This window comes from Ziziphus jujuba, chromosome 1 (assembly GCF_031755915.1).
Source record: "Ziziphus jujuba cultivar Dongzao chromosome 1, ASM3175591v1".
Taxonomy (NCBI): Eukaryota; Viridiplantae; Streptophyta; class Magnoliopsida; order Rosales; family Rhamnaceae; genus Ziziphus; species Ziziphus jujuba.
Genome location: NC_083379.1, coordinates 8,023,504 through 8,051,400, shown reverse-complemented (window position 1 = coordinate 8,051,400; position 27,897 = coordinate 8,023,504). Strand labels below are relative to the sequence as shown.

The 27,897-nt window shown below is 32.1% G+C and overlaps 3 protein-coding genes across 3 annotated transcripts; 2 read left to right on the top strand and 1 right to left on the bottom strand.

Annotated features, from left to right (window-relative positions):
* Nucleotides 1-508: 508 nt before the first annotated feature.
* On the top strand, nucleotides 509-4,526 carry LOC107414494 (uncharacterized). Its single transcript, XM_016022623.4, has 9 exons — nucleotides 509-668; nucleotides 795-916; nucleotides 1,046-1,146; nucleotides 1,260-1,455; nucleotides 1,567-1,659; nucleotides 2,508-2,567; nucleotides 2,694-2,768; nucleotides 3,229-3,309; nucleotides 4,063-4,526. The coding sequence occupies exons 1-9, from the start codon at nucleotides 581-583 to the stop codon at nucleotides 4,438-4,440; spliced, it is 1,194 nt and encodes a 397-aa protein (XP_015878109.2). The 5' UTR covers nucleotides 509-580; the 3' UTR covers nucleotides 4,441-4,526.
* Nucleotides 4,527-8,819: 4,293 nt separating this feature from the next.
* LOC107414502 (diacylglycerol kinase 7) lies at nucleotides 8,820-17,176 on the top strand. Its single transcript, XM_016022638.3, has 12 exons — nucleotides 8,820-9,495; nucleotides 11,711-11,833; nucleotides 11,944-12,081; nucleotides 12,165-12,250; nucleotides 12,938-13,025; nucleotides 13,933-14,008; nucleotides 14,234-14,316; nucleotides 14,822-14,892; nucleotides 15,109-15,186; nucleotides 15,752-15,839; nucleotides 16,077-16,193; nucleotides 16,756-17,176. Exons 1-12 carry the CDS (start codon nucleotides 9,127-9,129, stop codon nucleotides 16,912-16,914), a joined length of 1,476 nt encoding a protein of 491 aa, XP_015878124.1. The 5' UTR covers nucleotides 8,820-9,126; the 3' UTR covers nucleotides 16,915-17,176.
* A 1,395-nt stretch (nucleotides 17,177-18,571) lies between these two features.
* Nucleotides 18,572-21,470, bottom strand: LOC107414483 (L-type lectin-domain containing receptor kinase IV.1-like). Its single transcript, XM_016022614.4, has one exon. It carries the CDS (start codon nucleotides 20,872-20,874, stop codon nucleotides 18,838-18,840), a length of 2,037 nt encoding a protein of 678 aa, XP_015878100.3. The 5' UTR covers nucleotides 20,875-21,470; the 3' UTR covers nucleotides 18,572-18,837.
* Nucleotides 21,471-27,897: the final 6,427 nt, after the last annotated feature.

Genomic DNA, 27,897 nt, shown 5'->3' with positions numbered 1-27,897 from the left:
GAAAATTTTTTAAAATATAAAAAAAAATTTAGATTTAAATGAAAATTGATAAAATTTTTATAATACTTATTGAAATTTTTAAAATTTTTTATAAAATTTTTTTAAATATCAATAAATTTTTTAAAAAATTTATAAATATTATTGATGTTTATTTATTTTTGTCAAATTAGTTTTAGTGGTAGTTTTTTTTATATATTTTAATTATTTTTTAAATATTGAATAATAAAAATAAAATTAATAAATAATTTATATCAAATATAAATTTTTTTATTACTATTTATTATAAATTAAATTATTTAAAAAAATATAATATCTATTTAATATTTTTATAATTATTTTGATAACTAATTAATTAAATAAATTAATTTTAAAATTTTAACAAAAATTTAAATTTTTTAAAAATAAATTTATATTATTTTTAAAAAATTTTATCAATATTTTTAAAAAATTTCCATATTTTTCTATCTAAATTTTGATCGTTGGTTAGGAAAGGGTTAAATGTATTTTTTTTGACAATTTTCGTTTTTGGTCGGAATACAATACACAACGCAGGAAAACAGTGTCAGGAGTTGTTTGGAGTATGAGCATGGCTGCTGGGGAAGGGGCTGGCTTCAAAGCCGCCATAGTGTTTGTGGTTGCAGCTCTTTCTGCCTCCGCAGCCTTCTCTGGTATTCACACTCTCAAAATATTGAAATTCAAATTACCTGCTAGTGTATATATATATATATATATATATATATATATATTGTTGAAGCTAAATTAACTGATTTTCTTTAACTTCTTCATAATAACAGTGCATTTCTGGAGGAGAAAATCTAGGGATTTGGAATCCAAGGTCAAAGAGTTGGAAAAGTCTCTCCAATCCTCCTTTGAGAAATGTGCTGCGGAGAGACAAGGTCGAATTCGGGCTCAGCAGGTTTACAGATTTCTTCTTTCATTGAAACCATTTTTTTTTTTTTTTTTTTTTATCGTCTTTAGCTGTATCATACATCTGCTGGTTTTTTTTTAATTAATTTAAAAATGTATTATGTGTAAAAAAATTTAGGCTTTAAGGAAATCACTGGTTCAACCAAAGTTTGACAATCTTGAGGTGACTTCTTATCCAATGACACCCATTGGTATCATACACTCGTGTTTCTCTACCAGGTAGTTTCAATTAAAAAAAAAAAAAAAGTTTTTTTTTTTTTTTTTTTTTTTTTTTGTGATTCAAACTAGTTAAAATTTCACTGATGAAGCAATATTTTTTTCACTTTTTGCAGGAATGGGACACCTAGGCAACCTTTACTTGTACCTCTTGCTAGGGCATGCTTGGTCTTTGATTTGTCTCGTGTTCCTCCAGCAGCCCTTGAGGGTCTTGAGCAATATTCTCATTGCTGGATTGTATGTGTCTTTCATCTAAATACTGATCTTGAGAAGCTTTGGAAGGACCCAACTAAGTCGAAGTTCAAGGCAAAGGTTTGTGCCTCTTGGCTGGTGCTATATTTATTTGCTTAGACTTAGTTTTTTTTTTTTAGGTGTTCTTATATGTTTATATAAAATTCTTTTAAGGGTTGGCTGGATGGATAGGTGAGAGTGCCGAGATTGAAAGGTGAAAGGATGGGAGTATTTGCAACACGGTCTCCACATCGGCCTTGCCCCATTGGGCTCACTGTTGCAAAGGTAAAGACACATATTACCCGTGAATCGTTGTGTTTTGCATGTTGATATAATTGTAAACCTGTCAGTTTTTGGCCCGAGACTAATTTTATGACACTGGAGGAGAAGTAAAGATTCGATATCTGGTCCCCTACCTGCTGTTTCAATGGGATTCGATGGATATGACTTCCTTTTGATAGGTGCCAAGTAGATGCATAAATGGTAGGTTGGGAGAGATGAATAGCAATGGATAGTCGTATGGCTTAGGTCTGCAAGAGATTGATTGGTTCCTCTTTGATATGAGAAATCGAAATGTCAGACTTGTCATAGGATGTTTTTTTGGAATATAACCCTTTGGTTTATATTTTTGGAAACTTGGATTTAATTATCTCAAGAAACTGATCTCTATGATAAAAACAAAGATTAAAAATAATCCATTCGTAGACTTGTTGAATAACTCTTTTGAACTGGAACTTCCTCTCCTTTGAGTTGTAGCTCTTGTTCACTGTTAATAAATTTAGTAACCTGGTTGGTTAAAGGAGGATAGGATAGCATTGGAAAATGGATTCTCATCTGTACCTGATGCATGCTACTGATATATGCATTTCATTTGCTTCTCTCGCTGTGTGGTTGATTGGTGCATTGAGAATAAATTGGAAATATGAACAAGCTTTTATTCCTATTGTTCATCAGATTGGTTTCTTCCAAAATTATTATTATTTATCTCATATCCAGTCCATTTCATGAAATCTTATACCATTTGGTGTTTTTTCCTATATTACAATTAGAAAATTAAGAGTTTGCTTGGAAAAAAGAAGTATGCAATGCAAAGTGAAGATATTGTGTTAATAATAGTGTTCTATGTACTTTAGGTGGAGGCAATACAAGGGCATATGCTTCTACTCTCTGGCGTGGATCTGGTTGATGGGACGGTAAGTTTTCTTTTCTATCCCTAAAGCTGCAGTATATAGAAAACTGTGTGTTCGTTGATTGTTTGCTTTTTATGGCACTGATATTTGATTGTGATATCTTGTTCCTTGTTTGTACTTTATCATCAGCCAGTACTTGATGTGAAACCTTATCTTCCCTACTGTGACAGCATCCAAGGAGCAACAATACCTGAGTGGTTAACGGTATTACTTCTATTGCTTTTCAGTATATTAAAAATCTATGTTTGTTTCTAAGGTTTCAGTTTGTTACTTTTGTCACGAGTATGTAAATAACTTCCACTTCATTAATGAATATAATTAGTTGTTAAATGTGGAGATTTAGTATTGTGTGTGGCTAGTCTTAATATTGCACCTGGCACACCAAAATTTTTTCACTGCCAACGAAAGAGCTGGTTCTACACTGCTTGTTAATATGGATTTGGGTTCGGTTTTCAAATGATAAGAAATTTATATTATGTGATTCCACGAAGTCTTGTCGATAGCACTAGTTGTCACCGGTTAATCTATGAAGTAATAAATTGTAATTGTTATGAAACTATGATCTCCTCAAAGGAATCTTCCCTGTAAACTAAAGATGTCTATGTAGATTCATTTTATTTTTTATATCATTCACTCCCTTGCCTTGATTCTCTTGTTTGCGCAGGCGGACAATTTATTAGTGGTAGCTTCTGTAAGCTTCTCTGAGAATTTCACTTCCACACTTGCTGATTGTTGGGAAATAACTGTGAGTAGTCCAATCCTTACTTGGATTCTCAAGCTTGTGGATCACTTACTTTTATTTGAATTGGGGTCTGCTTTCACTTTGTTTCATGTACTTACCGCTTTTTATTTTTTATTTTTTTTTGGGGAAATTGATAAAATAACATGCTAGCTGTCCAAGCTTCTTGTAGTACCATGAGAAAGAATCAATTCTTTTATAGCAAGAGGACACATGGTGGGAATACAAAATCTAGGCCCAGAAACTCATTGTGAATCAGGATATAAGTTATAACTTGATAATATCAGGAACCTGATTGTCTTATATTGACCTTGAAATCTTTAGATCATACACACGATCAATCTCCAATGCTTAAAACACATTCCAATTGTTGGATTTTGTTGACCTCATCTACAGAAACTAGAAAAACTTCTGTATAGTTTCTTCATTGCTACTTGTTTTCATTACCGCTCATATTCTTCATAAAACTTGGTCTCTAGGCCTCACTCTGTTAGTCCATTGACTTTTGGAAAATTCTTCACTGTGTTGTTGTTGTGATCCTCATTCTGGATGATTAACAACGATGTCTAGAAGCTCTATGTTCCTGTTTACCTTTATTTTCAGTAAGCCTGCGTGCTGTATCTATCCTATTACTAATCCTTTTTTTGCTTCTTAGATGTTGATACTATGTCATATACTAACTGCAAAGGACTAGCTTATATGTATATTTTATCTTTATATTTATCATTACAAGTTGATCATGTATATGGTTTAATCCAGGGAAAGAAGTCACTCTATGCTTCTGCTGATGAGTTTCAAAGCCTGATAAAGCAGGTGCTTTCATGGGATATTCGATCAGTGTCTCAACGAAATCGACCTCACAACTCCCTTATTAGGACAGAAAATGGTAAAGGTTTCGAAAAAACTTTGGATTCTGAGGATGACAGAGATGAGGAACCTCATAGCAATACAGCCGAGCTGTCTCTTCTTTCGTCTGGCAAAATAATATATCACCTGATAGTGGAAGGATTAGAAGTTTCATACAAAATTGACAGCAATGGCAATGTCATGGTAGAGAAGGTCTCACCATCATCAGCCATCCCCAACAATAACCAGAAGCGCTCTAATTATTTGTCATGGAAGGACAAATTAAGGTAACTTTTAATTAGAGGGACAAATTAAGCTAACTTTCTTTGTTTACACCTAAAGATGTTTCCATGGTTGGAGAATTTTCTGTTGTTTTAGTCCGTTTCTTTGACGCGCTTTTTTTTCTTTTTTTTTTCCCCCCCTTCTTTTCCTTCTGCTTATTTTTTTTGTTGGTTTTTTGGCTAAAAAATCTTATGCTTTTCAATATTTCTAGTGGAGTTCATAAGAGCAGCAGATCAAAGCCCTTCCCCTCCCCCCCCCTCCCTCTGATCTCTGAAAAACAAACGCCTCCCTAGTCCCGAAATTTAGCAAAGCCCACTGGACTATAGCATGGAGATGAAATAAGAACAAGAATAAGAATAAAAACAATAATAATAAATATTAATTGATAGAATAATTTCAACATTTAATAATGTAGTATACAGTTGAATAGTAAAAAAAAAATACTTGTATTTCTTATCAGAGTCACCGTTAGCATTGATTATGAATTTTTCTAGACGACCCGTGCTTATTGAGAAATTAGACCCATCTAATTATATCATGCTAGTTTATCAAATATGATATATCATTTATGTCATCGTTAAAATTCAATATAATTAAATTCTAAATTGATAAATTATTTATTAACAAATCAAATTCTTTTAATATTTCATATTTCATCTAAAAGAAATCAATCAATTTTTTTAATATGAATTTATTAATTTATTTAAAGAAAATAAAAACATTATATATACTAGTGCTTTATTCTTATAAGCATTTTGGAAAAATTAGTATAGGCAATATATATATATATATATATTATATTTTTCTTGTAAAATAGTAGCAACAGAAAGGGAAGTATAAAAAAATATTCCTTTGTTTTCAAAAGTAAAAAATAAAAATAAATAGGCATCCCTCTCAAATTATCATATTAGTGTGTGTATATTTATATTGGTTAGGATATAAAATACATAATAAAGTTTTTTATGGTATATTTAGAATATATATATATATATATATTTGAATTTGTTATTTTTTAAAATTAAAGTTAAATAAAGTAAATAATATAATTATTCTGTAGAAGAAAATTAAAAATAATATTACATGGATTAAATTAGAAATTGATTTGGTAGCAAATAAATTATCAATTTGAAATTTAACTTTATTAATTTTTTAAAAAGTCATAAATAATATATTATATTTAATAAAATAGCATAATATAATTAGAATGAGTCCAACCACTTAATAATTTCTGATGCTTGTGAATAGTGAAAGTGAATGCAACAACAAAATCCTTATTTAAAAACAACAACGACAACAAAATCTTTATGCTTTCTTTCTTTATTAATTTTGACCCCAGTGGTCTCTTTCTTCATTAATTTTGACCCCAGTGGAAAGATGACGCTGGTTTGCAAGTTGATGATTTGATCTGTGCAGAACTTTTGGCTTCAAATCCAATTTGAAATCTTTTTTCAACTTACTTACTAATTATAATAACAATAATAATAATAATCACAGGATCACCGATTTTATTGATTAAATAGCATATTGAATAGTTTAATAATATTTAATTAATTTGATTTTTAATTCACTTGTCGAGTTAAAAAATTTTGGTACTATTAATATAATAAAAAGAAAATTGAAAAATCTAATGTAAGAAACCCATAAAAAAGGTCTTTATTGGAGGTCTTATTGGCGTAAAGCTGCTTGTGTATATATATATATATATATACATATATAAAGAAGGGTATATTCGTAAATTGGTATGTTATTAAAGAGGATAAACCAATAACAACCAAATCAATGCACCAACTGCTATCGTTGTCATAGTGTTTCCCATCATCGCCATTTCCACTGAAACACAAATATAATTGATATCTTTTCAAGATGTATTATATATATATATATATATATATATATTTTTTTTTAGCTGAGGTCAAGGTGAAATATTTTATGATAGAATTTTTCCTCGTTTACCACACATGGATCCCTCTTCACACATATCATATATATATATATATATATTTAAAAAATGTTACCAGATCTGGCACATTTGGATATAGATAATCAATATAAATAGATAATCAAAATGCCCATAATTGTTTTGTTGGTTCAAGAAGAAAGTTCTCACTTTGAAAATTTTGTCACTAGTTTTTATTTTATTTTTAGATAATAAGGTAAAGTATTATGGTTGGCATAATCCTATAATAGAATATCCAAAGTGAAAATTCACAAAAAATAATATTAAATAGCAGTAAACCAAAATCACAATTCACAAATAAAATCAAATCTAAAGATTGATCCAACTTGTTGAAAAGGCGTAGAATATAGAAATACTAAAAAAAGTAGACACTGGGAAGTATCTTTGTGTCTGTTTATGGTTGCAAACAAGGCAAGCATGGTACCTATTCACCAAAAAATCTATACCAACGAATAAATAAAAAATTAACACAACGCAAGCACTGTACCTTGGAAGACCTTTCAAGCATCCATGTGTGTGTTCTCTGTTTGGGTCTGAGTCCCTGAAAGAAAAACAGAGAGGGGTCAAACAAAAGCCATTTCTTTAAAAGTTCTTTATAAGAATCCAAACAAAGCAATTGTTTTTTTTTAAGGATTAGGCATTAGCAAACGCAAGCCCCAAATCCTTCTCCTTCTACTCTCCACGTCGTCTACCTGTGGGGCCCAAAGCTTAGGATCAACGGTCACTCACCGTGTGTGCCCCAGCGATTCCCTTTTTTACGCGCTGTTTCTGTGATTCCACAGTCCCCTCCTCATTTCTACTTTTGCCCTTTCTTCTTTCAACAACTACGAGAATGCCATTTTCCCTTTATAAGAATGTCTCTGGGTCCCCCTGCACAGGTTGGACGTTGGACGTTGGACGTTCGACGTCAGACGTCACATTTTTACTCTCCAACCGATTTTATTTATTTATTTTGTGATGTTTCAACCATCCTTGTTTGGTGTTACGATAGAACAATGTCTCTATGAATTTAATTTTTTTCATATACGTTTTAGTTTTTATAACATATATTAAAAATAGAACTATTAAAAATAATTATCATATCAATTGTGGATTTTTTTTTGAACAATTTATTTAAATTATAATCTATCCCAAATTTTTTATTTTTTATGATTTAAATTCGTATTTTCATGAATACAAGTAGAGATACTCAACCATTAGAACTAATTTTTTTTATCGGATTTCATTTGTAATATTTTTTAATTGACAAATATGGTTTTTAAAAAGTTATCTCCATTACATAAAAATAGCTTTTATTTTTTTTATATATATACACTTTAGATTAGGTTGAAAAATGAAAGTTTGCAACTACTGGATCCAATATCTTATTCACCTTAATTGTGATGTCTTTGTATGCATATAAATTTTATTTTTCTTTTGGGGGAAGAAACAAAAATTATGGTTAGAAAAACTCTAAAGTAAAAATGGGCATTGATTTTGATTCATATGAACTTTAGCCAATTTTTTTCAAATTGATCAAACCAAATCAAATTGAATCAATCATTGATTTGATTTAGTTTGGTTTTGATCATAGCTCATAATGGATCCATTTTTGGTACAATTATTATTATTTTTTGGCTTCATAGGTTTTTGTTGGATTTCTAGAGAAGGTATTATTTATACGTGTCTATTTAAGGTAACTAATGCTCGACAAAATCCAACAGGTGGGGCGTCACTCCAGCCTTTCCCATTGATGGAGAAAATCATTGTCTTTATATTATGTAAACAAATAATAAATAATGAACCAACTGTAAAAGCATGTGGCACTAAATGTGGAGGTTGCTGGATTTCTTAACTCTTCTTCAAACCATGATGATAATCTTACGTGGATTTTTTATTTTTTCCACTGTTCAATGATGAAAAAAATGTTAGTAGAAACATATACTATAATAATATAATTTGATCAAACATTAACAAAACTTTTGATGTGTATGAACAAAATATTCCATAATTATGGATTTATACATCTTGTTTGTTGACATTTCAACAACAAAACCATTTATTATTAGTATTATTTTTCTTTGAAAAAGAGAATTTATCTCTTTCAGTTTAGTTAAGAGACCCAAGTAAAAATGGTGATTTTTATAAATAAAGAGCCCGGTGTTTACTCAATTAGCATATTCAAAATTTGTAAGTATCTTTTTTTAGGTGGAAAAAAGAAAAAAGAAAAAAGAAAAAAGAAAAAGAAAGGAAAAAAACAGTTTTCGTTAAGTTTGGAAATGGGAAGCTGCTGAGTTGGATTTTCCATTTTCCATAAAGCAGGCACAATTTGGTATACAAAAGGGAAGAAGAAGAAGAGGGGCTTTTTTAGTAAATAAGTGAAAGAAAGAAGGTCATTTTGTGAAAAAGGAACGAATTAAATGTAGAAAACAACCACCACACCGGGAATTTGAAAACTGAAAAGCATTTTCCTCCCAAACGCGCACTCTCTAAGAATCAATCTCATTGTCTTCTTCTTTGGGTTTGACGAATAAGCGCACACCAATCTCCGTCTCATTCCCCATCCTTTTCTCTCTTCTCTCTCTATATCTATACATACATATATATATATATATATAAATACATGATTCATATTATTGTCTGATTTATCTATTTATTTATATATATATATATATACACACGCCATTTGCAAAGAGCTTTCTTCTTCATCTTCCTCTTGATATTTGGAATTGAAAGAGATAGATACAGAGGGGAAGGGAATGGACTCGCCGTCGGAATCGACCGGCGAGTACTCAACGCGGATCGCAACGAGATCGTCGATGATCGAGTCGTTCAGGGGATGTGGGCTGTCGGGGATGAGGATTGACAAGGTGGAGTTGAGGCGGAGGCTCCAGATGCCTCAGTTACTGCGTTTCGCCATGCGCGACTCCATCAGGTTCAAGAACCCTGCTGCCGGCGAGACCCGACTCCTCGAACGCGGAAACAGTCTCAGCGCACCCGCTGCAGCCGATGCCGAGGACGAGAAACCGCCGGAGTCGGCCATGGTCGTCTTTATTAATCCGCGTAGCGGTGGGCGACATGGACCCATGCTTAAGGAGAGGCTTCAGCAATTGATAAGCGAAGAACAGGTTCGCAATTTTCTTAATCTTCTTACTACGACTACTGAATGAACACACACCTTAATGAAATTAACAATCTTTATTTATGTCTGTATGTGTACATGCATGCATGTATATATGCCAATTCGATGAATAATATCTACCATCTTGGTTTTGGGTTTTTCGTTGCAAGGTGGGTACGGTTTTGAACTTTTTTGATTATTATTTTTTTTTGACCCCTGTGCTTTTCTTGTCCATTATGTTTTTTTGTTGCTAAGAAACAGGGTACAATGTAAAAAGAATGTAGCTTTGAAACTTATAATTTTAGTTATTTAGGTCTCTTTTTCAAGTATGTTTTCTTTATTTTTTTAATCATTAAATTTTTTTATATTTTGGGTTTTTTGGGCTACTAGATTTTTAAAATTTTTAATCGATAGACCTAAAGTTTCTTTGTTAGTGTTCAGTTCAGAGAACTGACTGGCAATCTTATATTTTCACTGAGATATTCTGACTTTAAGATTGCTGGTGGTCTCTTTCAAATAGGTTAGGAAAATCCTATTTGCCTCCTATACTATTTAGTATACCGGTAGAATTCGATCAGTACATTACATCAAGAGATCTGCCTGTTCAGCTTTCCCTGCCTTTTTCATCTTATGCTGGGAAAATGAGTGGTTTGGCCTCTACTTTCCAAATGGGTACTCCGTTCTAACTGGTTACCGTTTCCATTATTATAAAATTCATTAGAAAAGGTAGCAAGGAATGATGACGTGTGTCAGTGTTTGCTTATCCAGGTCTTTGTTTACTTGGCACTCTTCGCATTGCTACAATCCGACATTATTTGGTAATGTAAATGAAAGCAATAGCTTTATATCTGTAGTATCAGTTTTAAAGTATCATAAGAATATCATGGAAAGTCTGAGGACTTGAAGTTTTTAGGGTTAACTGATAAGAAAATATTCTTATATATTTTGTTTGCCTACTTGGTTGTTGAACTCACTTGGTAAAAGTTGTTTCAGCTGTTTTTTGGTTATGGACAGCTCAGTGGGTAGATGTAATTATCTTGTAAAGGTTTTGAATTTGTCATCATGGTCGACTGCTTGGAAAGCTGACTGTTGTTGACAAATAGATTATTTGGATATAATTCAACCCCATTCTCTTTAGTGCCAGAAATGAGCGAACTTTTAATTAGATGCTTAGGAAAGTTAATTTGAGTTTTGACTTCAACAACAGTTATCAGTTTGCAAATTGGATGCAGGACCCTGCATAAGGGCATTTGGTCACTACCTTCAATGTGGAGGATGGTTGAAAAATTTTGTGATGGGTGGTTTGGGAGGAAGGGTATTTCAAACAATAATGTTGGCAGTCCCTTTATTTAAGATTGGAGATAGAGGAGAACTTCTTTGTCAATATTAAGGTGATATGTGGTGTTGCAATTAAGTGTTATGTTTTTATTTTCGGTGACTTAGCTGAAGGCTTTTGCATAGAAGCTTTAGATGATTTGTCCTAGCCTATGTTAGGTTGTTGAAGCTAGGTTGAGGAAAAGAGCTATTTCAGTGCTCAGAATATATTAGAGCTTATTCCCAAGCCCAAGGTGGCTGGTTCTTGTTTGGTAGTTAAAGCCATGGCTGGTGATGATGTCAATGGTTGGGTTGGCCAAATATTTTTTTCTTTGAGAGTTTCTTATTGGGCATTTTCCTATCAAAGGTTGATGTTTTAGTTGCCACTTAGCAATCATTAGAGATTCCGGGGTGCAGCACCAAAAATAAATTAATGGAATGTTTTTTTACTGTCATGCAAGGTGAGACAAAATTTTCATATTTATGGTTGTTTCTTTAACTCTTAAAAATATATCCAGTCTCTGGAAAGTATTGAAAGGAACATTAAAGTTGTCTATTTTCCAATGAAAATGCAAATACTTGCCATTATGAGGTAAGAAATTCTAAAGAGTACACCTGAACTGGCTTGGTCTTGCGAAAAATTAGATGGATTTAGAATCTTAGATTATGATATGTTGGTGCTCAATATAGGCTTATATGCTTGCCACATGTACACTAGCACATGGAATTGAAATCTTTCTGTCAATTAGATATTTAGCTTGAGAATGTGGAATGTAAAAGCGGGATGGATTTTTACAGACTGAAACTCCTAGTTTTCATTTTTCTTGATTCTTTTTGTCTATAGACAAACATTTTTATTTTAAAATTGTTTTGCAAGTTTTTTGAATTGGAAATTGTATTTAATGCAGGTTTTTGATCTATCAGATGTGAAGCCTCATGAATTTGTTCGCTATGGGCTGGGTTGCCTGGAGATCTTGGCTGGTCATGGCAACTCTTGTGCCAAAGAGTGCCGTGAAAAGATGAGAGTTATGGTATGATAGTGGGTTTCATTACCCTCGAAAAATATTCTTATGTTTCACAATAAATAATGTACCCAAAATATTTTAACATGATATGTAGAGTTAATTGGATGATTGGGTAGGTTGCAGGAGGTGATGGAACGGTTGGTTGGGTGTTAGGATGTCTTGGAGAACTTCACAAAGAGGGCCGACTTCCAGTTCCTCCAGTAGGAATTATTCCACTTGGTACTGGAAATGACCTATCTAGAAGTTTTGGTTGGGTATGTTTTCTTCTGCAGATAATTTTGGATTTCCCAAGTGCAATCTTGCTTTGTTGATTGTTGAGTTTTAAATTTCTCAACAGGGTGGTTCTTTCCCTTTTGCTTGGAAATCAGCCATCAAAAGATCTCTTTCTAGGGCTACTGAAGGTGCAGTTGGCCGTTTGGATAGGTAAGTTTCCAATTATTAGTATATTTAATTTTTATTTTCATTTTAATTATTAATACTTGGTAATGTTGTTCTCATATTGGCCCTCATATTTTTTCTTCTCTTTTCTATACTTTATTTCTATCAAATGAAATATCTAGTTGTTAATGTTTTTCGAAGTTTTTGGGTTAATTTTGGAATAAATTTAATAGAGCAGTTTTTGGATTCTAAGGCTCAAAAGTAGTTTTTTGGTGGTGTGGACAATTCCTTATAAAAGCTTTAGGCTTTTCGAAGAGCTTTTAGCAAAATCCATTAAGATGCAGTTTCTCTGGGCAGCTCTTTACAGAGATAAATGAGGATCTGTTTTAAAATTTTTTATTAAAATATCAATAATATCTGTATTCTCCTCGTATGTAATATTTATATTGCATCTTTACTGGTTTTATGAAACAAGAGACGAGAAAGTTAAAAACAACATAAACTAATTTGGATTTTATTTTGGTTTGGTGATTTCAATAATAATGTTGTTTACCAAAGAGCAATGATGAATTTCATTCCTGTACAATTTCTACAAGAGGCTGTTTCCTGGTGGTCGGTCATGTCTTTTTCTCCTATAAATTTTAATATGGATTGAATACTCATTGTTTTACTAATCAAAATACTGCTTAGTGATTAATCTAGCAGTTAGTCTGATATTCATTTTGAATGCAGCTGGCATATTCTGTTGTCAATGCCCACTGGAGAAATTGTGGAGCCTCCTCATTCTCTAAAGCATATAGAAGAATGTGCTCTTGATGAGGTTGTGGATCTAGTTAGTTTACATTACACCATTATGTTAGCTTCTGTTTGGAGAAATTGTATCTTGTGAATCTTTTAATTTACAGTACTATTCATTCAGATGCCAACTGCAGATTATCCTCAAACTTATCTTTAGTTTGTTGCTTTGCTGTGAATTTTTTATTATTATTTTTTCTATATATATGTTGGTAAAAAATTTTTATCATTTTTTTTTGTGCTTTTAATGGTATCCCCTATTGTTTCTAGAATCAAGTTGAGAATAATCTCCTCAAAAGATGACCTGAAATGCAAAATGTATATCGAGATGTGACTCTACTTGATCTGATAATCTCTCTAAAATACTGTTATTTAGTAGGCTATGCTAATAGGTTTTGGGGAGTGTATCTATTGCCCATTTTCTACTGATTTCAGATTTATTGCCTAAAGATATTTTTCTGACCATAAAAGCATGTTTTGAACAAATATTAAATTTCAAAAGCAACTCCTTTTAGAGTTGTGCTCTGCTTCTAGATGAGGATATAGATGTCTCATGTGGGTTTTTTGGAAGTCAACTTTGCTGGTGCTATCCATGTTCCTCTAGGCCTTGTTCCTTTGTGTTCATGTAAAGTGATTAAGCTTTATTTTGGCACTTGTATTGTGAGTATTATTAAAGTCTTCATTCAAAATGAGGGATTAAATCTCCATTCAATTGCAGAAGAATCAAACTACTAGTAGTCTGTTGAAGAGAATTTGGTGAAGGGTGGGTGATCTTTGCTAAAATTGATGCTTGTAATAAAACACATTGATGTTTGTTAGGTAAAATGTAGAGTGCGTTAAGATACACATCATTTTGGTTGAGACTTATGTTTTTTAGTGCTTTAAGATAACATGATTTGTATTTTACTTTGTAATCCTTACTGTGATTGCAGGGTTTGGAAGTTGAGGGAAAGTTGGCTGACAAAGTGAGTTGCTATGAAGGAGTGTTTTATAATTATTTTAGCATAGGTATGTTTATTTGACCTGTAGATATACTCTTATTTATTATTTTTGTGATAAAAAAAGAGCTGTTATTAGTCATCTGTTAGTTTTGGAAACACCACACATATAAGCTTGTTTATGGATTGCAAAGATGGTAACTTCATTTTACATGCTGATCACTTAAATGGAAACAAATGGAGCCCAGATTTTGAAACTTTATGGAACCTCATTTTTTGTTGTTTGGTCATATAGGAATGGACGCCCAGGTTGCATATGGTTTCCACCATTTACGAAATGAAAAACCGTACCTTGCACAAGGTCCAATTACGAATAAGGTCTGTTTGAATTTCATCACCCTTTCATTAATGGTTTCAACTCCCTTGAAACCATTCTATCAGTGTCATAAATGTTTCTATGTTCAGAACCAAGAGACTGCTTGAAAGCTATTTTATAACTGTTTTTAAATATTGTCTTTAGAAATAATAAAACAATTGTGTTTGTTTGGGTTGTTTTAGATTTGTGTGGGAGATTTATTTTTATTTATTTTTTCTTTTTTTCTTGCAACTAAAGACAGAAATGCTCTTTCGAAAATAGAAAATTGATGTTCCTGCATTTGATGATGTTCTCTGATATAGTTTGGGGAAGCAATTTTCTCAAACTGGTTTCCAGACAAGTCCTCAATCTTTCTGTTTCCTTCTGTATTTGATACTGAATATATTATATTAGTTTTCATAGAAGTAATATGTTTTACCATGATGAGAAAACATGCATTAGTATACCTCTCCTAGCTATATTCATATTTTGCTAATTATAATTCATCTGGTCCATCTGTTGTTGCAGCTGATCTACTCAGGTTATACTTGCACTCAAGGTTGGTTCTTCACTCCTTGCACAAGTCATCCAAGTTTAAGGTTAGATTTTCTGACCGGAGTGTGGCCATTATTATTTATTATTTTTTGGGGGTTAATGTAGGAAAGTAAGTTATGATTAAGTAAGATCTTGTGTTGGTTCCTAAAAGCAACTCAGAGTTTCTTTTTAATTATAGAACCAAGTATGTAAACACTGAACAGATAATCTTATATAAGTAATATACATAATTTACTGATATGTGTTAAAATTTGTCTTAGGGGACTTAAAAACATCCTAAGGATGTATGTCAAAAAGGTCAACTGCTCAGAATGGGAGCTGATTCCAGTACCTTCAAGGTATGGTTCCAATAATATTATCGTTTTCATACTATTATTTTCGTTTAATCTGGATTTCCTTTATTGTTTCTATGGATGTAATTGTTGCATTTAATTGCAATGGCATATATACTTTTGTTCTTTAAAGTTACTTTTTCTATGTAAATTTACTTTGCTTCTTGTACGTTCCTTTTAACATTGTTGCCTTGTGGTTGACAAAGTGTTAGTTTTTCTTTTATACTTCATTACGTTAGATTGTGGCATTAAAATTCATGTAGGTTAACTTGAATTAACCAAAGTTACTTTTAGAAATAAAATGATTGATCTCATCCATGTTTTTCGTCAGAACTTACAATGATGTGGATTTTGTGATTTTTTTGGTTAGTTTATTGAGGATGGCTTAAATGTTATATAATGAGAAAAGTTGATGGAATTAAGCATATGGAGTGAATTGATACTTAATGAACCACAGGATTTTTATATGGAATTGGTTCATCGTCTAATTTCCCCACCCAATAATTTTTTGGCTATGGATTTCATGAATCTTTCTTCTACACCTCATTGATATAATTTCGTTCTACTCCAGCGTGAGGGCTATTGTTGCTTTAAATCTTCATAACTATGGAAGTGGACGAAATCCATGGGGTCATTTGAAGCCAGAATATTTGGAAAAGGTATGAAATATATTTTCCTCGAGTGGATTTGATTTTTATTGTCAACATTTTCAAGTGCTTTTATATGTATATATAATCTGTATTAGCTACATGTTTCATTGTCCCAATCTCTTGGTCTTCTGACTCTTTCATTACAACTGTATTCCCAATTTTTTGCATGTATTCACCTTGCCAGGTTAAATGACTATTAATTTTCAAGATGATAATGGTCACCTTGAATTTTATGTTTGCTTTCAGAGAGGCTTTGTTGAGGCTCATGTTGATGATGGTCTCTTAGAAATTTTTGGGCTTAAGCAAGGATGGCATGCGTCATTTGTTATGGTGGAACTCATCTCAGCCAAGCACATTGCCCAGGTACCGCATTTAGTTAAAAATCCTAGAATCAACAGTTGGTCATTAAAAAGTTAGGGTAAAATGTATTTATGCTTATTAAAAATTTAAAGTCTTGCCAAAAACTAAGGAGAAAATTGAAAAATCATGACATTGTAATGTGATATTGTGGCCCTTCATTGAAGGGTGGTTTGGTTGCTATTTGGGGCCATGCTTGTATTGTATGTGGCCTTAGTTGGAACTCAAACAATCCGTTAGCTAGTATGGCTTTAATTACATGCTGTACGAGTTCTTCATTTACAAATATTAATATTTTCCAATATATGATGTTGGATACATTGTACAAATCCTTATCCCTTACATGTCTTGAATTATCTGCTGGAGTAACAGCCTTTTTTATTTTTACTTTTAGTTTATTTTATTTATTTATTTTTTATATAATACAAGCCTTAAAAGTACTCAAATTGTGGAATGGTCGAATGTCTCCTTTTTCTGGTGAATTTCCTCTATGAATACACACGGTCAATTTGTTTTTTCGTATCGAACTTTTACACTCATTGGTTAAATAAGATCTTCTATTATATAGGCTGCTGCAATCCGATTGGAAATTAGAGGTGGTGAGTGGAAAAATGCATACATGCAAATGGATGGGGAGCCATGGAAACAGCCAATGGACGAGCAGTTTTCGACATTTGTGGAAATCAAGAGGGTTCCTTTTCAATCGTTCATGATTCATGGAGACTAACTTGACGTGCTTCTCCTACGCTCTGCTGTTTGCTGGTAATACATCTTGGATTTAATGTAGAGTTATAACCTGAGGGCTTGTAAATTATATTCATGTTCCTAGGGGTGAGGGCAGGTGCACGAGGCGAGCTTTTCTTTTTAATCCTTTTCTTGGACTAAATTTCTCTTAACAAACGCATGCTTACCATGTACAATGTCTATCTGTACTGGTCATTGAAGGTGCAATTCCATCTCATATTGTTAGTTGATGTTTTTATTTCTCACCTTAGAGCCTCTATTTAGCATCCTTTACTTAAAAATAGAGAGAAATAAAAAAATAAAAAAAGAAAAAGAAAAAGAAGAAAGAAAATCACTAGTCAATAGTATCAAAGAGATTATATCTGTATTGTTATATGAGTAATTTTAACTTTGATTGAATTTGCTATTTTAATGATTGAAATTTAAAGTTAGTTCAAGGCAAACCAACCTACTTTGTCTGTTACCAGCTAGAGTGATTCAACATAGTTGAACAGTGTATATTTTTGCAAGATAAAATTATTTCAGTGGATTATTTTATTGAAAGATGAGAACTCTGTATCAAAATGAAATATAAGTTTATGCTACGTAAAGATCTGGTAGCTTGGATCGAAATCAAAATTTTAATATGTGATATTTGCATTCTGGCAGTCCAATGTGCCTTTATTTATTTATTTATTTTTATTTTTATTGACATATCCTAGCTATAAGCTTCTTGTTTCTAAATTTAAAAATAAATCACAATCGATTAATCTTGCTGGTTCGATGAGTTGTTTGTTACTAGCACATACTTACCTACAACATGATATAAAAATTCAAACAACCTTATAATTAGCTTGATCTAGTGAAAATAAACTCCTGAAAACATTGAAAAATTAGATAGGTTCAAAAAATTAAAATGACCAAAAGCTACTATTTTCTCTTAGTTTTTAGACTCCAAATGAGATTATATATAAATATATTAAATTGTTTAATGTCTATCTGATACACGGTGAACCAGAAATTGTAATGTTCGTCGTTACTGGATCTTGAAGGTGCAATTGATCACAGATTATTGACCATACACACACGCACACGCACACACACACACATATATATATATATATATATATATTTATTTATTTTCTTTTTCAGAAAAGCCTCCCCATTTTAGATATGAAAGTTTAGGAAAGAGAAGTTTCTCGTCGATTCGCCACCTTTTTTTTTTTTTTTTTTTTTTTTTTTTGGGGGAAAATTAGATTAATTTGCTATTGTGAAGTATGCTAATTTATCAGTTTGTACACCAGGTTGTACAATTATAGATCACCATGTCTTGAAAATAACCAATTTCTTCGCGATTTTCTCTTTCCCTGTTTTTGACAATGGGAAAGACAATTCAAATAGCCAAATGCTGTTTATGTCAATGGGAAAGACAATTCAAAAAGCTAAATGCTATATTTTCTTGTATGCTTTAACTTCCAATCAATTTCTTCCCATTTGTCCCCCCCCCCCAAAAAAAAAAAAAAATAAATAAAATCTATTTTCTCTGCATTAAATTTTTGATTAAATAGAATATTTAATAAAATTAAAATACAGGTGTCAAAATACTCTAATCAATCCAATTTGATTTCAACAATTAATTAGTTCCTGCGTAGATGGTCCAGTAGTAAATTTAATGTTTCCTCTGACAATCACAATGAAAATAATCCATTCCTTTCCTACTAGACATCAAGCATAAATATATATATATATATATATACACATATATACAACAATCTATACAACGCATCAAGTTTAGTCTAAGCTCAGCAACATATTTATTTTTCTTATTTTGAAGTATTAGCTTAGCAACATTAATTTTTTATTTTTTTTATATTTTTTATACTAAAACTACTTTTTGGACTAAGTTGCTAAATAGATGATTCATTCATCAATTATCTGAGAGAAGCCAATCTGCAGTAGAAGATTTCTGCGAGCAGAATGCTTGGTCAACAGAAAAAGGAGAAGGCGTGGCAACAATATCATCGAAACCTTCATGGTGAGCAAATGCTAAGCCATTCGAACAAACAGCAAGCAACTCTAAACTAGGCAATGCCATTTCTCCTTCCAAGTAGTGAACGACTTGTCGCATGCTTGGCCTAGAAGCAGGCTCTGAAACAGAGCACAACAAGCCAAGCATCAACACCAACTCCACTTGCTCTGCTACAAATTCCGAACCCAACTTTGGATCTCTGGCTTCAAGAATATCACCTTTTTTCCACCACGAAAACACTTGATCCACCAAAATCATCTCCTCCGATTCCAACGGATTTCGTGCCCCTATTGGCCTTCTTCCACAAGCAACCTCAAGCAAAAAAGCTCCAAAAGCGAACACATCACTGCTGGTCGTTGCCTTGCCTGTTCTCGTATTCTCTGGCGCAAGGTATCCAAGTGTTCCGACGATATGTGTGGTTTGAGGGTCTGTTCCATGGTCATATAGTTTGGCAAGCCCAAAATCTCCTAATCTTCCATTGAATTCAGCATCAAGGAGTACATTACTAGCCTTGACATCTCTATGAACCACAACTTGTTCCCATTCTTCATGGAGATATAGCAAACCCGAGCTTACTCCCTTGATGATTCTGTATCTCTGTGTCCAATTAAGTGTGGTTTTTGGTTGGTCATAGATGTATTTGTCTAGACTACCATTTGGCATATAGTCATAGACCAATAGGAGCTCTCCTTTTCGCCGGCAATACCCCAAAAGTGGTACCAAATTCCGGTGACGAAGCCTCCCTATACTGACTATTTCCGCCACAAATTCTCTCATCCCCTGTTTCGATTCATGAGAGACTCTTTTCACAGCAATCTCAGATTTAGTCATTGGCAATACACCTCTATAGACCCTACCAAAACCCCCAACACCCAACAGCTCATCATCTTTAAACCCCCTCGTTGCAGTATATAGATCTTTGTATTTATATCTATGAGGTCCATATTCAATCTCCCAATCTTCAACGAGGTCCATGAATTTCCTCTTTCTTCTTATGACATAAACTAGACCCAAAATTGCTAGAGCAAGTATTGTTAGAGAAATCAATGGCAACCCAGCTAATAAAATTGTTGATCTAATATTCTTGCTTCCTAATTTGGGTAACTTGGGAAGCTGAGAGAGGACAAGTTCTTGAGCCTGCAGGCCATTCATTTTGAAGCTCCAACCCAGAATACAATGTGAGGTTGGAACAGAGCCAGTGGAGGCTGAGAAGCCAACATACATGCTGTTGTTGAAAATGGGGGACAGATCTTTAGTCAATGACAGAAGTGGAATCCGAGGTTTGCCAACTTTGACTGGAGCCAAACTCACATCCATTCGCTTATTTTCACCGTCGTATTCGACCCAAACTTGCATTGATTTGCCACTGATGAGGGGCAAGTTCCTAAACCCACCGTCTGCATGATATCCTGCTGGAGCAGATGTCACAGATCTCAGCCCATTAATATCTATCCCAACGTGATTGTCATTGATGTCTCCGAACTCTTTATAGTTGTTTACCGTATCAAGCTCGACGGCGACGATCTGATTGCTGCCCTTCCCATTAGTTGCTTGATTGAAAAGGCCAAGAAACTCACTCGGAACAGCACCTGGTAGCTCTCTTCTTGGAGCAATCACGAAAGCAATTCCATGGCCGCTCAGAGGTTGATATAATTCCGATCTGATAGCAAAGACGAAGGTGGTAGAGAAGGAGAAAGCAGAGCTATTCATAGAGTTCTTGAAGGTTAGTGGAGTGGTGTAAAAGGCATGGCCTTGTTGCTGTTTAGTATCATTGGTAAGCATGAGAATACCATTGGAAGTGACTTTTGCTATGCCGTCAAAGTTAAGCAAGTCTGCTGACTTGAATCCATTGTAGGTGAAACTCAGATCTTCAGCTGCAAATACACTAACTATGATGAAGTAGAAGGATAATATACTCACAAGCTTGGCAAACATGGCAGAAGATGTACGCTACACAGAGAGAGAGAGAGAGAGAGAGAGAGAGAGAGAGAGAGAGAGAGAGAGAGAGAGAGAGAGTTCATGCATTAATTCTCAGACAGCAAAAACAGTTGTAGGAAGAACTAAATAGCTAAAGAAGTATCAAGCAATGGAGGATTGAGATTTATGTCAATGCTTACTGAGTCAATTGTGACCGGAAAATCACAGCCAACAATTAATTTGAGATGGATCGTTTTGGATGATTTGAGTCCGAAGTTAAGAAAAATCAAAATTTTCCACCCGTTATTATCTGTGGCAAAATATCGAGAGAAAATACAAACTGCTTGATTGGTCAATTAAAACAAGCTCCTGCCATGAGCTATTTCTGTCTTTCATGGCATGGCATGCATCACAACATCACAAAGACCTTGACTTTTGAAATTTCCACGCAAGAGAAAGATATTAATCGTTGATGCTTTAGCTAATTCTGTCCTCTGTGTTTTTGTTTGTTTTTATTTGAATTTTTGATTTGATGCATATGAATGAAGGCTTTTCAAGAACTAGCATGTTTCCTCCCTTTTAATTTTTGATGAACGAACAAAGACGTTTCCTAGGTGCTGATACATTTAAGCATTTCAATTTAAAGCATATAAAACTTCCAAAATCCAATTTGTTCGTTTTCCAATATTAAATTGTTCTATATCTCCTACAACTTCCTTTCTTTCATAAATAAGATAGTAGATTCTTTTTTTTTTTGGTGATTAATATTTGATCTAATTGACTGATTCCACAAGTCATTGTCAATAGCACATCCTTACCGACTAGTAAATATAAATATATTGGTACATCCTTATATTAAGTTGTTTTTGCGAAACTACTTCAATATTCTATTTAAATTGATGATTTTAACAAATGGAAATGACCAAAAAGCTAATATATTTTCTTCTCTTGATTTATAACTTCCTTTAATTGGTTAAATGTTTATCTGGAACATGAGGTCAACCAGAAATAATTATGCTCAAGTACTGATAGAGAATGGTGCAATCAGTTGCAGATTTTTTTGAATAATTATAAGGCAAAAGCAACTGGCCTTGGGATTGGCAAGGCTGGGCAAGACCAAGGCTGCTCCCCGCAATTTTTCCCTCTCGGTCTAAGTTTTGAAAATAAATGAAGTGGTTTTTAGAGCATAAATTTTTGAAATGTGAAAAAAATTAATTAATATGACTTTAAAATTATTTAATATAATTTAATATTTTAATTTTTCTAATAATAATTTTATCGTATATTAAAATATTTATAAAACTATTATCTAAAACTAGATGGTACAAAACACCTGATTTGTTTTCCTAATTTCCACTTTTAAGAAAAGGCTGGCTGGGATCCATTCAGCATCCCAGTTCTCCGTTTAATTTTTAAAATGTTTAATTAAAAAAAAAAATTAAAAATAATGTTTTGAAACTTGGTAGAAGGTACTAGCGACACACTCTTAAAACACTTGCATAGACACTCTGCATTTATTGTGTTTTACAGCTTTTGTGAAAATAAGAGGATGACAACTACCATGTCTTTTGCATTTAATAACGAAAATTGCCATTTTGTTAACTTTTAATTCAGTTCTTTAAAGAAATTCCATTCTTTAAAGAAATTTTTAATTTTAAGTTTTTTATTGAAACCCCTTCTTTTTTGGGAACTCTAATATGAATTCCATTCTTTTATAATTTATTTTTTTAATCAAACTCAAGGGCTAAACAACTTAGCTATAATGTTAAACCAAAAACAAAATTTAATTAAAATAATTTTATACTTTCATAAAGTATGAAAAATTAAAAAAGATGATGATGATTCATATATATTTGGATTCGTTAATCTTTAACTATTCCATAATAAATGTGCTTTGGATTATGATATCTTTGGGTGGATCTTTAAATATAAGTTTTCATGTATAATTGGTCCTTAAACTATTTTTAGTTTAGTTTTTAACAATTTTGAAATATGCAATGTATTTGTTACAATAAAAAAAATAATGAAATTACATAATAAAACAACACCACAAGAGCCCAATATATGCATCAAGTGTACAATATTCTCCAATGTTCTCTAAAAAGTAGCTAAAATGTCAAAAATTATATATTTTGGATCAAATTTCAATTGTGAATGTTCATACATTAACATATTAATTACCCTTTTTTATTCTTAAAATGATAATTAATAATTGATCTAGAAACTCTCAGCTATTAACACTTATGTAACTTTAAGACATAAAAATATTTATGAAACTTGTAATAGACACTATGTGGATTGTTAAATTGCAGAAATGAAATAAAAAAAACTACACTCAAGAAGTGAGGGCACAATTTTAATTTGACTGACATAATTAAAATATGTGTAAAAATATATATTTTTTGAAAAAAATTAAATTTACCGACAATATATATATATATATATATATTATGAAGTATTGTAAAATATTATTTTTCTTTATCTTAAATATGTGAAAATATGAAATTTTTTTGTTATTTTATTATTTTCATAGGTTGTGTTTAACTCATGGTCTATTTTATTTTATTTTTTCCCTAAAGAAGCCGTATAAATTAATAGTTGGCAAAACGAGTGGTTTCATTAAAAAAAAAAACCTTAAAACTGGACTTGCAAAAGTACTCTTTTTATAAAAGTTGAGAAGATGACAATTTCGTTATTATATGCAAAAGACATTGGGTAGTTATTTTTGTCATGGCTGTCTTGATTTCCACAAAAGCAGAAAGACATATGTCACCTTATAAAGGCAGCGAGTGTCGAAGAGAGTGTAGCTCGCTCGCACTCCTCAACTTGGGGTGGTAATATTACTATTTCCTTTTTCAAGCAAAATAACCAAAAAAAAAAAAAAAAGAGTTATAATAAAGTGTATAAACAATTAAAAATAAAATTTTAATTGCATATATGTATATGGTAGGCTTATATTCGCCAATAAGCTTGCCCCTCTTCATTCTACCATCCTGATTAGGGCACCATGAAGCTGGGGCAATTTGAACCAATTGCCACTCCAACTCTTAGGACAGAGAAGGCAAGGAAAGAACGGAGTTTCTTGTTAATTCGGCAATGGTAAGTTATGCTAATAATCATTTCTCAATCCATTTTCCTTAAAAATTGCAAAAACTTTTCTGATATATATATATATATATATATTAAATTTGAAAAATCAGGCGTACATAAATGTTACTATAAATAATCATTTGTACAATGTCAATTTTTGTTGCTTCACTTGATAAACACACACATATGTATATATATATATATATATATATTTGTTTTGTTTTTCATTTAACTGTGGAGTTATTATTTAAGGCTTGTTATACATAGCTAGTAAACTAATAATAAAAGTTTCGACGAGCATGGCTGAAATTTGAGTTCACACCATAAAATTAGTATGTGTAGATTAAAACTAAACAGCAAGATTCCAACGTACAAACCAAATTGGCTTTGATTTTTTAAGTTTAGCCTAGTGATAAAAATCATTAAAAATACATTTTCAGAATTTAAACTTTAATCTGAGGTGAAATCCCTATTTCCTAGTTCTAGTGAGTTTACTATTACTCAAATAAAAAAAAAAGAAAAAAAGAAAAAAAACCAATTTAACTTCATATATATCCATGGAGCTAAGCCTAGTAGTTAGGAAGGATAGTCAAAGGTTTCATTCTGTTTTGAAAAGCTTCTTCTAAGATTCTATTGGCAAGTGTTAGAAAAGGACCAGATAAAATGATAGATTAGAGGAATGAAACTAGTTGAATCATCATACTTGCAAGTTTATAGAAAATTCCACAGCATCTTTTCTAAAAGTTGGACATGACTCAAAATTTCCTGCCCAAATAACACATGTCAATAATACACCATTTTATTCCTTTTACATTATTACGAGAGATTTGTATAAATTTGTAGGATTTCTATAAATTAATAATGCATAAATACCTTTATGACTCTTGTCCACCCACACCATCCACTTATTACAATTATATATTATTACAATGTTTCATAAATATTTCAAACTCATAAATACAAGTAGAAGATAATAAAAACAACAATAACAATAATGATAATAACAACAATAATAGTGATGATACAATCTTTCAAGAGTTTGGGTAACCTACCTGAAGGCTACAATATTTATCCAGAGGCTATGATATTTGTCTGAAGGCTACGATACTTGTTCGAAGTCTATAATATTTGCCCATTTTGATAAATATGATGAGTATGCAGTTAACACTAATGATTATAATAATAATAGTAACAAATTCACAAGCAGCAATAATAATAATAATAACAACAACAACAACAACAACAATACAATAATAATTAACAACAGTAAAAATAATAAATAATAATAATAATAAAATAAAAAATAATAACAATAATATGAATGATGACAATAAGCAATAATAGTAGTAGTAATAGTAGTAGTAGTAATAACAATAGTAGTAGTAACAACAACAACAACAACAACAATAATAAATAAATAATGATAATAATAGAAAATCATAATCATGAATGAATAAAATAAAATAAAATTTTAAGTTTATAAATATACTAAGTAACTCGCACACTCGTAGCGAAGATACTGCCGATATACTATATAACATACTAATGCACAGTCCTTTGATATCAGCTGTCATAAGTGTATTGCTATCAATATGGTTTGGAATGGTTGCCTACAGTAGCCGTCCGATCCATTGGTCTCGTAGGCGACAGAGTGATAAGACTAAGCTATTCATGGTTAGAATCGGATCGTACGATGCATACACATGGACTTAACATAATATATATATATATATATATGAAAAAGATATTTGATGCATCATACGATATACCAACAGTATCAAACATACAATTATTTTTCTAAAACCCTTAAAATTTATTTATGCAAAAATTATATTAGATCAAATGAAATCCACACATAAATAAACACACATAATTACATTTTATTTTGCATAATAAATTTAGCAATAAAATATAACAATAAATTTAACAATAGTTTAATACAATATTTCTTTAAAATCACAAATATAAATTTTATGCACATAAAATCTAAAAAATAAAATTTAATAATAATTTTCTTAAATTTTAAGATATACATAATTTCTTCAGAATTTTATATAACATACAAAAAAAACATATATATATATATATACATATATACCTTCAACAGCACGACAATAATTTTGGAAAAAGGGATTACTCACTTTAAGGATATTGTCCATTCCTACTCTATCGTAGAATTCACTGCAAATCCCATCGATGTCTAACATACATAAAAAAATATTACCTAATTAACACATACCTTTTCCAATGATACTAGAATACTTTAAATATTTTAAAACTCACCCTCGATAACTCGGATTTTCAATACTAGACTCTAAATGCGTCTGACTACATCTCAATCTCCAATTCATCTATCACCCAAAATTTGGGATTTCCCTAATTACAACCAATTTTTATAAAATTAATTATTTCATTAGTTGTTATTACCCACTATGAACCTAAATGTGATCATTTTTCTTAGGAAAATTTTTCAATACAATCCAATTTTTACAACAGTTCCTCAATTAGCTCAAAAATGGTTAAGTACACAACTATAATTAATAAACTATATATAAAATGAAAGCTTATATGATAAAGATAAAATATACTTAGCTCAAAGCCCCTAATCTCACCGTTGGTGGTCGAAAAATAGTGGGAAAGTTTTGGCCAAACTTCCATTCAATTTAGCTCTCAAACGGTTTGGAATTTGGACAAATGAAGGCATTTTTGAGATCAAAAGGTTCAAAATAGGGCGAATAGGGTATAAAATGGGCTAAGTCCACTAGAAAAACTAAAGTTGACATCGTCGGCCCGATTTGGATGTGTACGTGGTGGCTGACCAAGAAATTTGGGCTCTAATGCCGCCATAAGGTTGGCTTCCCTCATGGCCGATGCATGTGGCCCATGGTCGTCGGGATGGCGGCAACCGACCAGGGCCAAGATAGAAGGAGGAGAGAGAGGGTGCGTACTATCATTTAGGAAGGGGGTAGAAAGAGAGAGAGAGAGAGAAAGAGAGAGAGGGGGGGTGGGGGGAAGAAAAGAGAAATGAAAAGGAAAAATAGTGGTGACACATGGCCTTCTTTGATAGTGACACATGGCTCCTTCTAGTTAGTGACATGTGGCATTTATCAGAGATATATTTGAATACTCATCTACCCGATAAATACATTCTCAGAAAATATAGACACGATATTACAAACCCGTAACTTTTCAACCTAGGTCCAATTAAGTGTGCCACTAGTATACGCTCTCATATTAATAAGCATTATCGCATGGTATACAAGTCAACATCAAAATCCATATAAATCAAAATTCAATCCTGAGCTTGTTGATCATTTTGGCTCACATCTTGTTTTGACCATAACTTTCAAATGTTAGCTCCGATTTTAGAGTACTACTAGCCTACGAACTCATGTCAATGAGTAATTTACCAGGTACCTCGGTCAATATAAAATTCCTCTCAGACTAAAAGGTCAACCGTGAAACTCACTTGGTCAATTCTGATCAACCTGTGTCAAACGTGGTTAAAAGTTCAAATTTAAGGCATTTTATTGAGTCGAAATGTTACAATTAATCTTCCATTGAGATTGAAGATAGGAAAGTCCTCATGGGAAATGATGTAGCATGCAGAGTTGGTGGGATTTGTTCCATATAGCTGAAGTTGCATGATGGTAGCTTTAAGATGCTAATTAATGTAACGTATGTTCATGAGTTAAAAAAGAATATGATTTCATTGAGAATGTTGGAAGAGAGTGGATATGACTATAGAGCTGAGAGGGGGATTCTTAAAGTCTTAGAAACATCTTTGTTGGTAATTAAAGCAAGGAAATAAATGGCTTGCATTTTTTTTAATAGGGATGTAATTTAAAATGAAGTTCTAATGTCTTATGAGAATTTAAATAAAGCTACACTCTAACACAGAAGGCTTGGATATATTATAAGAAAGGAATAACAGAGCTTAGCAATCAAGAC

Bases quoted from the DNA above. Each gene is read 5' to 3' on its own strand.
- LOC107414494 (XM_016022623.4), top strand. From the start codon at position 581: ATGAGCATGGCTGCTGGGGAAGGGGCTGGCTTCAAAGCCGCCATAGTG. The intron at 1,147-1,259 runs GTAGTTTCAATT...CACTTTTTGCAG, and splicing joins CACTCGTGTTTCTCTACCAG to GAATGGGACACCTAGGCAAC. The intron at 3,310-4,062 runs GTGAGTAGTCCA...GGTTTAATCCAG, and splicing joins CTGATTGTTGGGAAATAACT to GGAAAGAAGTCACTCTATGC.
- LOC107414502 (XM_016022638.3), top strand. From the start codon at position 9,127: ATGGACTCGCCGTCGGAATCGACCGGCGAGTACTCAACGCGGATCGCA. The intron at 12,082-12,164 runs GTATGTTTTCTT...ATTTCTCAACAG, and splicing joins TATCTAGAAGTTTTGGTTGG to GGTGGTTCTTTCCCTTTTGC. The intron at 16,194-16,755 runs GTACCGCATTTA...TCTATTATATAG, and splicing joins CAGCCAAGCACATTGCCCAG to GCTGCTGCAATCCGATTGGA.
- LOC107414483 (XM_016022614.4), bottom strand. From the start codon at position 20,874: ATGTTTGCCAAGCTTGTGAGTATATTATCCTTCTACTTCATCATAGTT.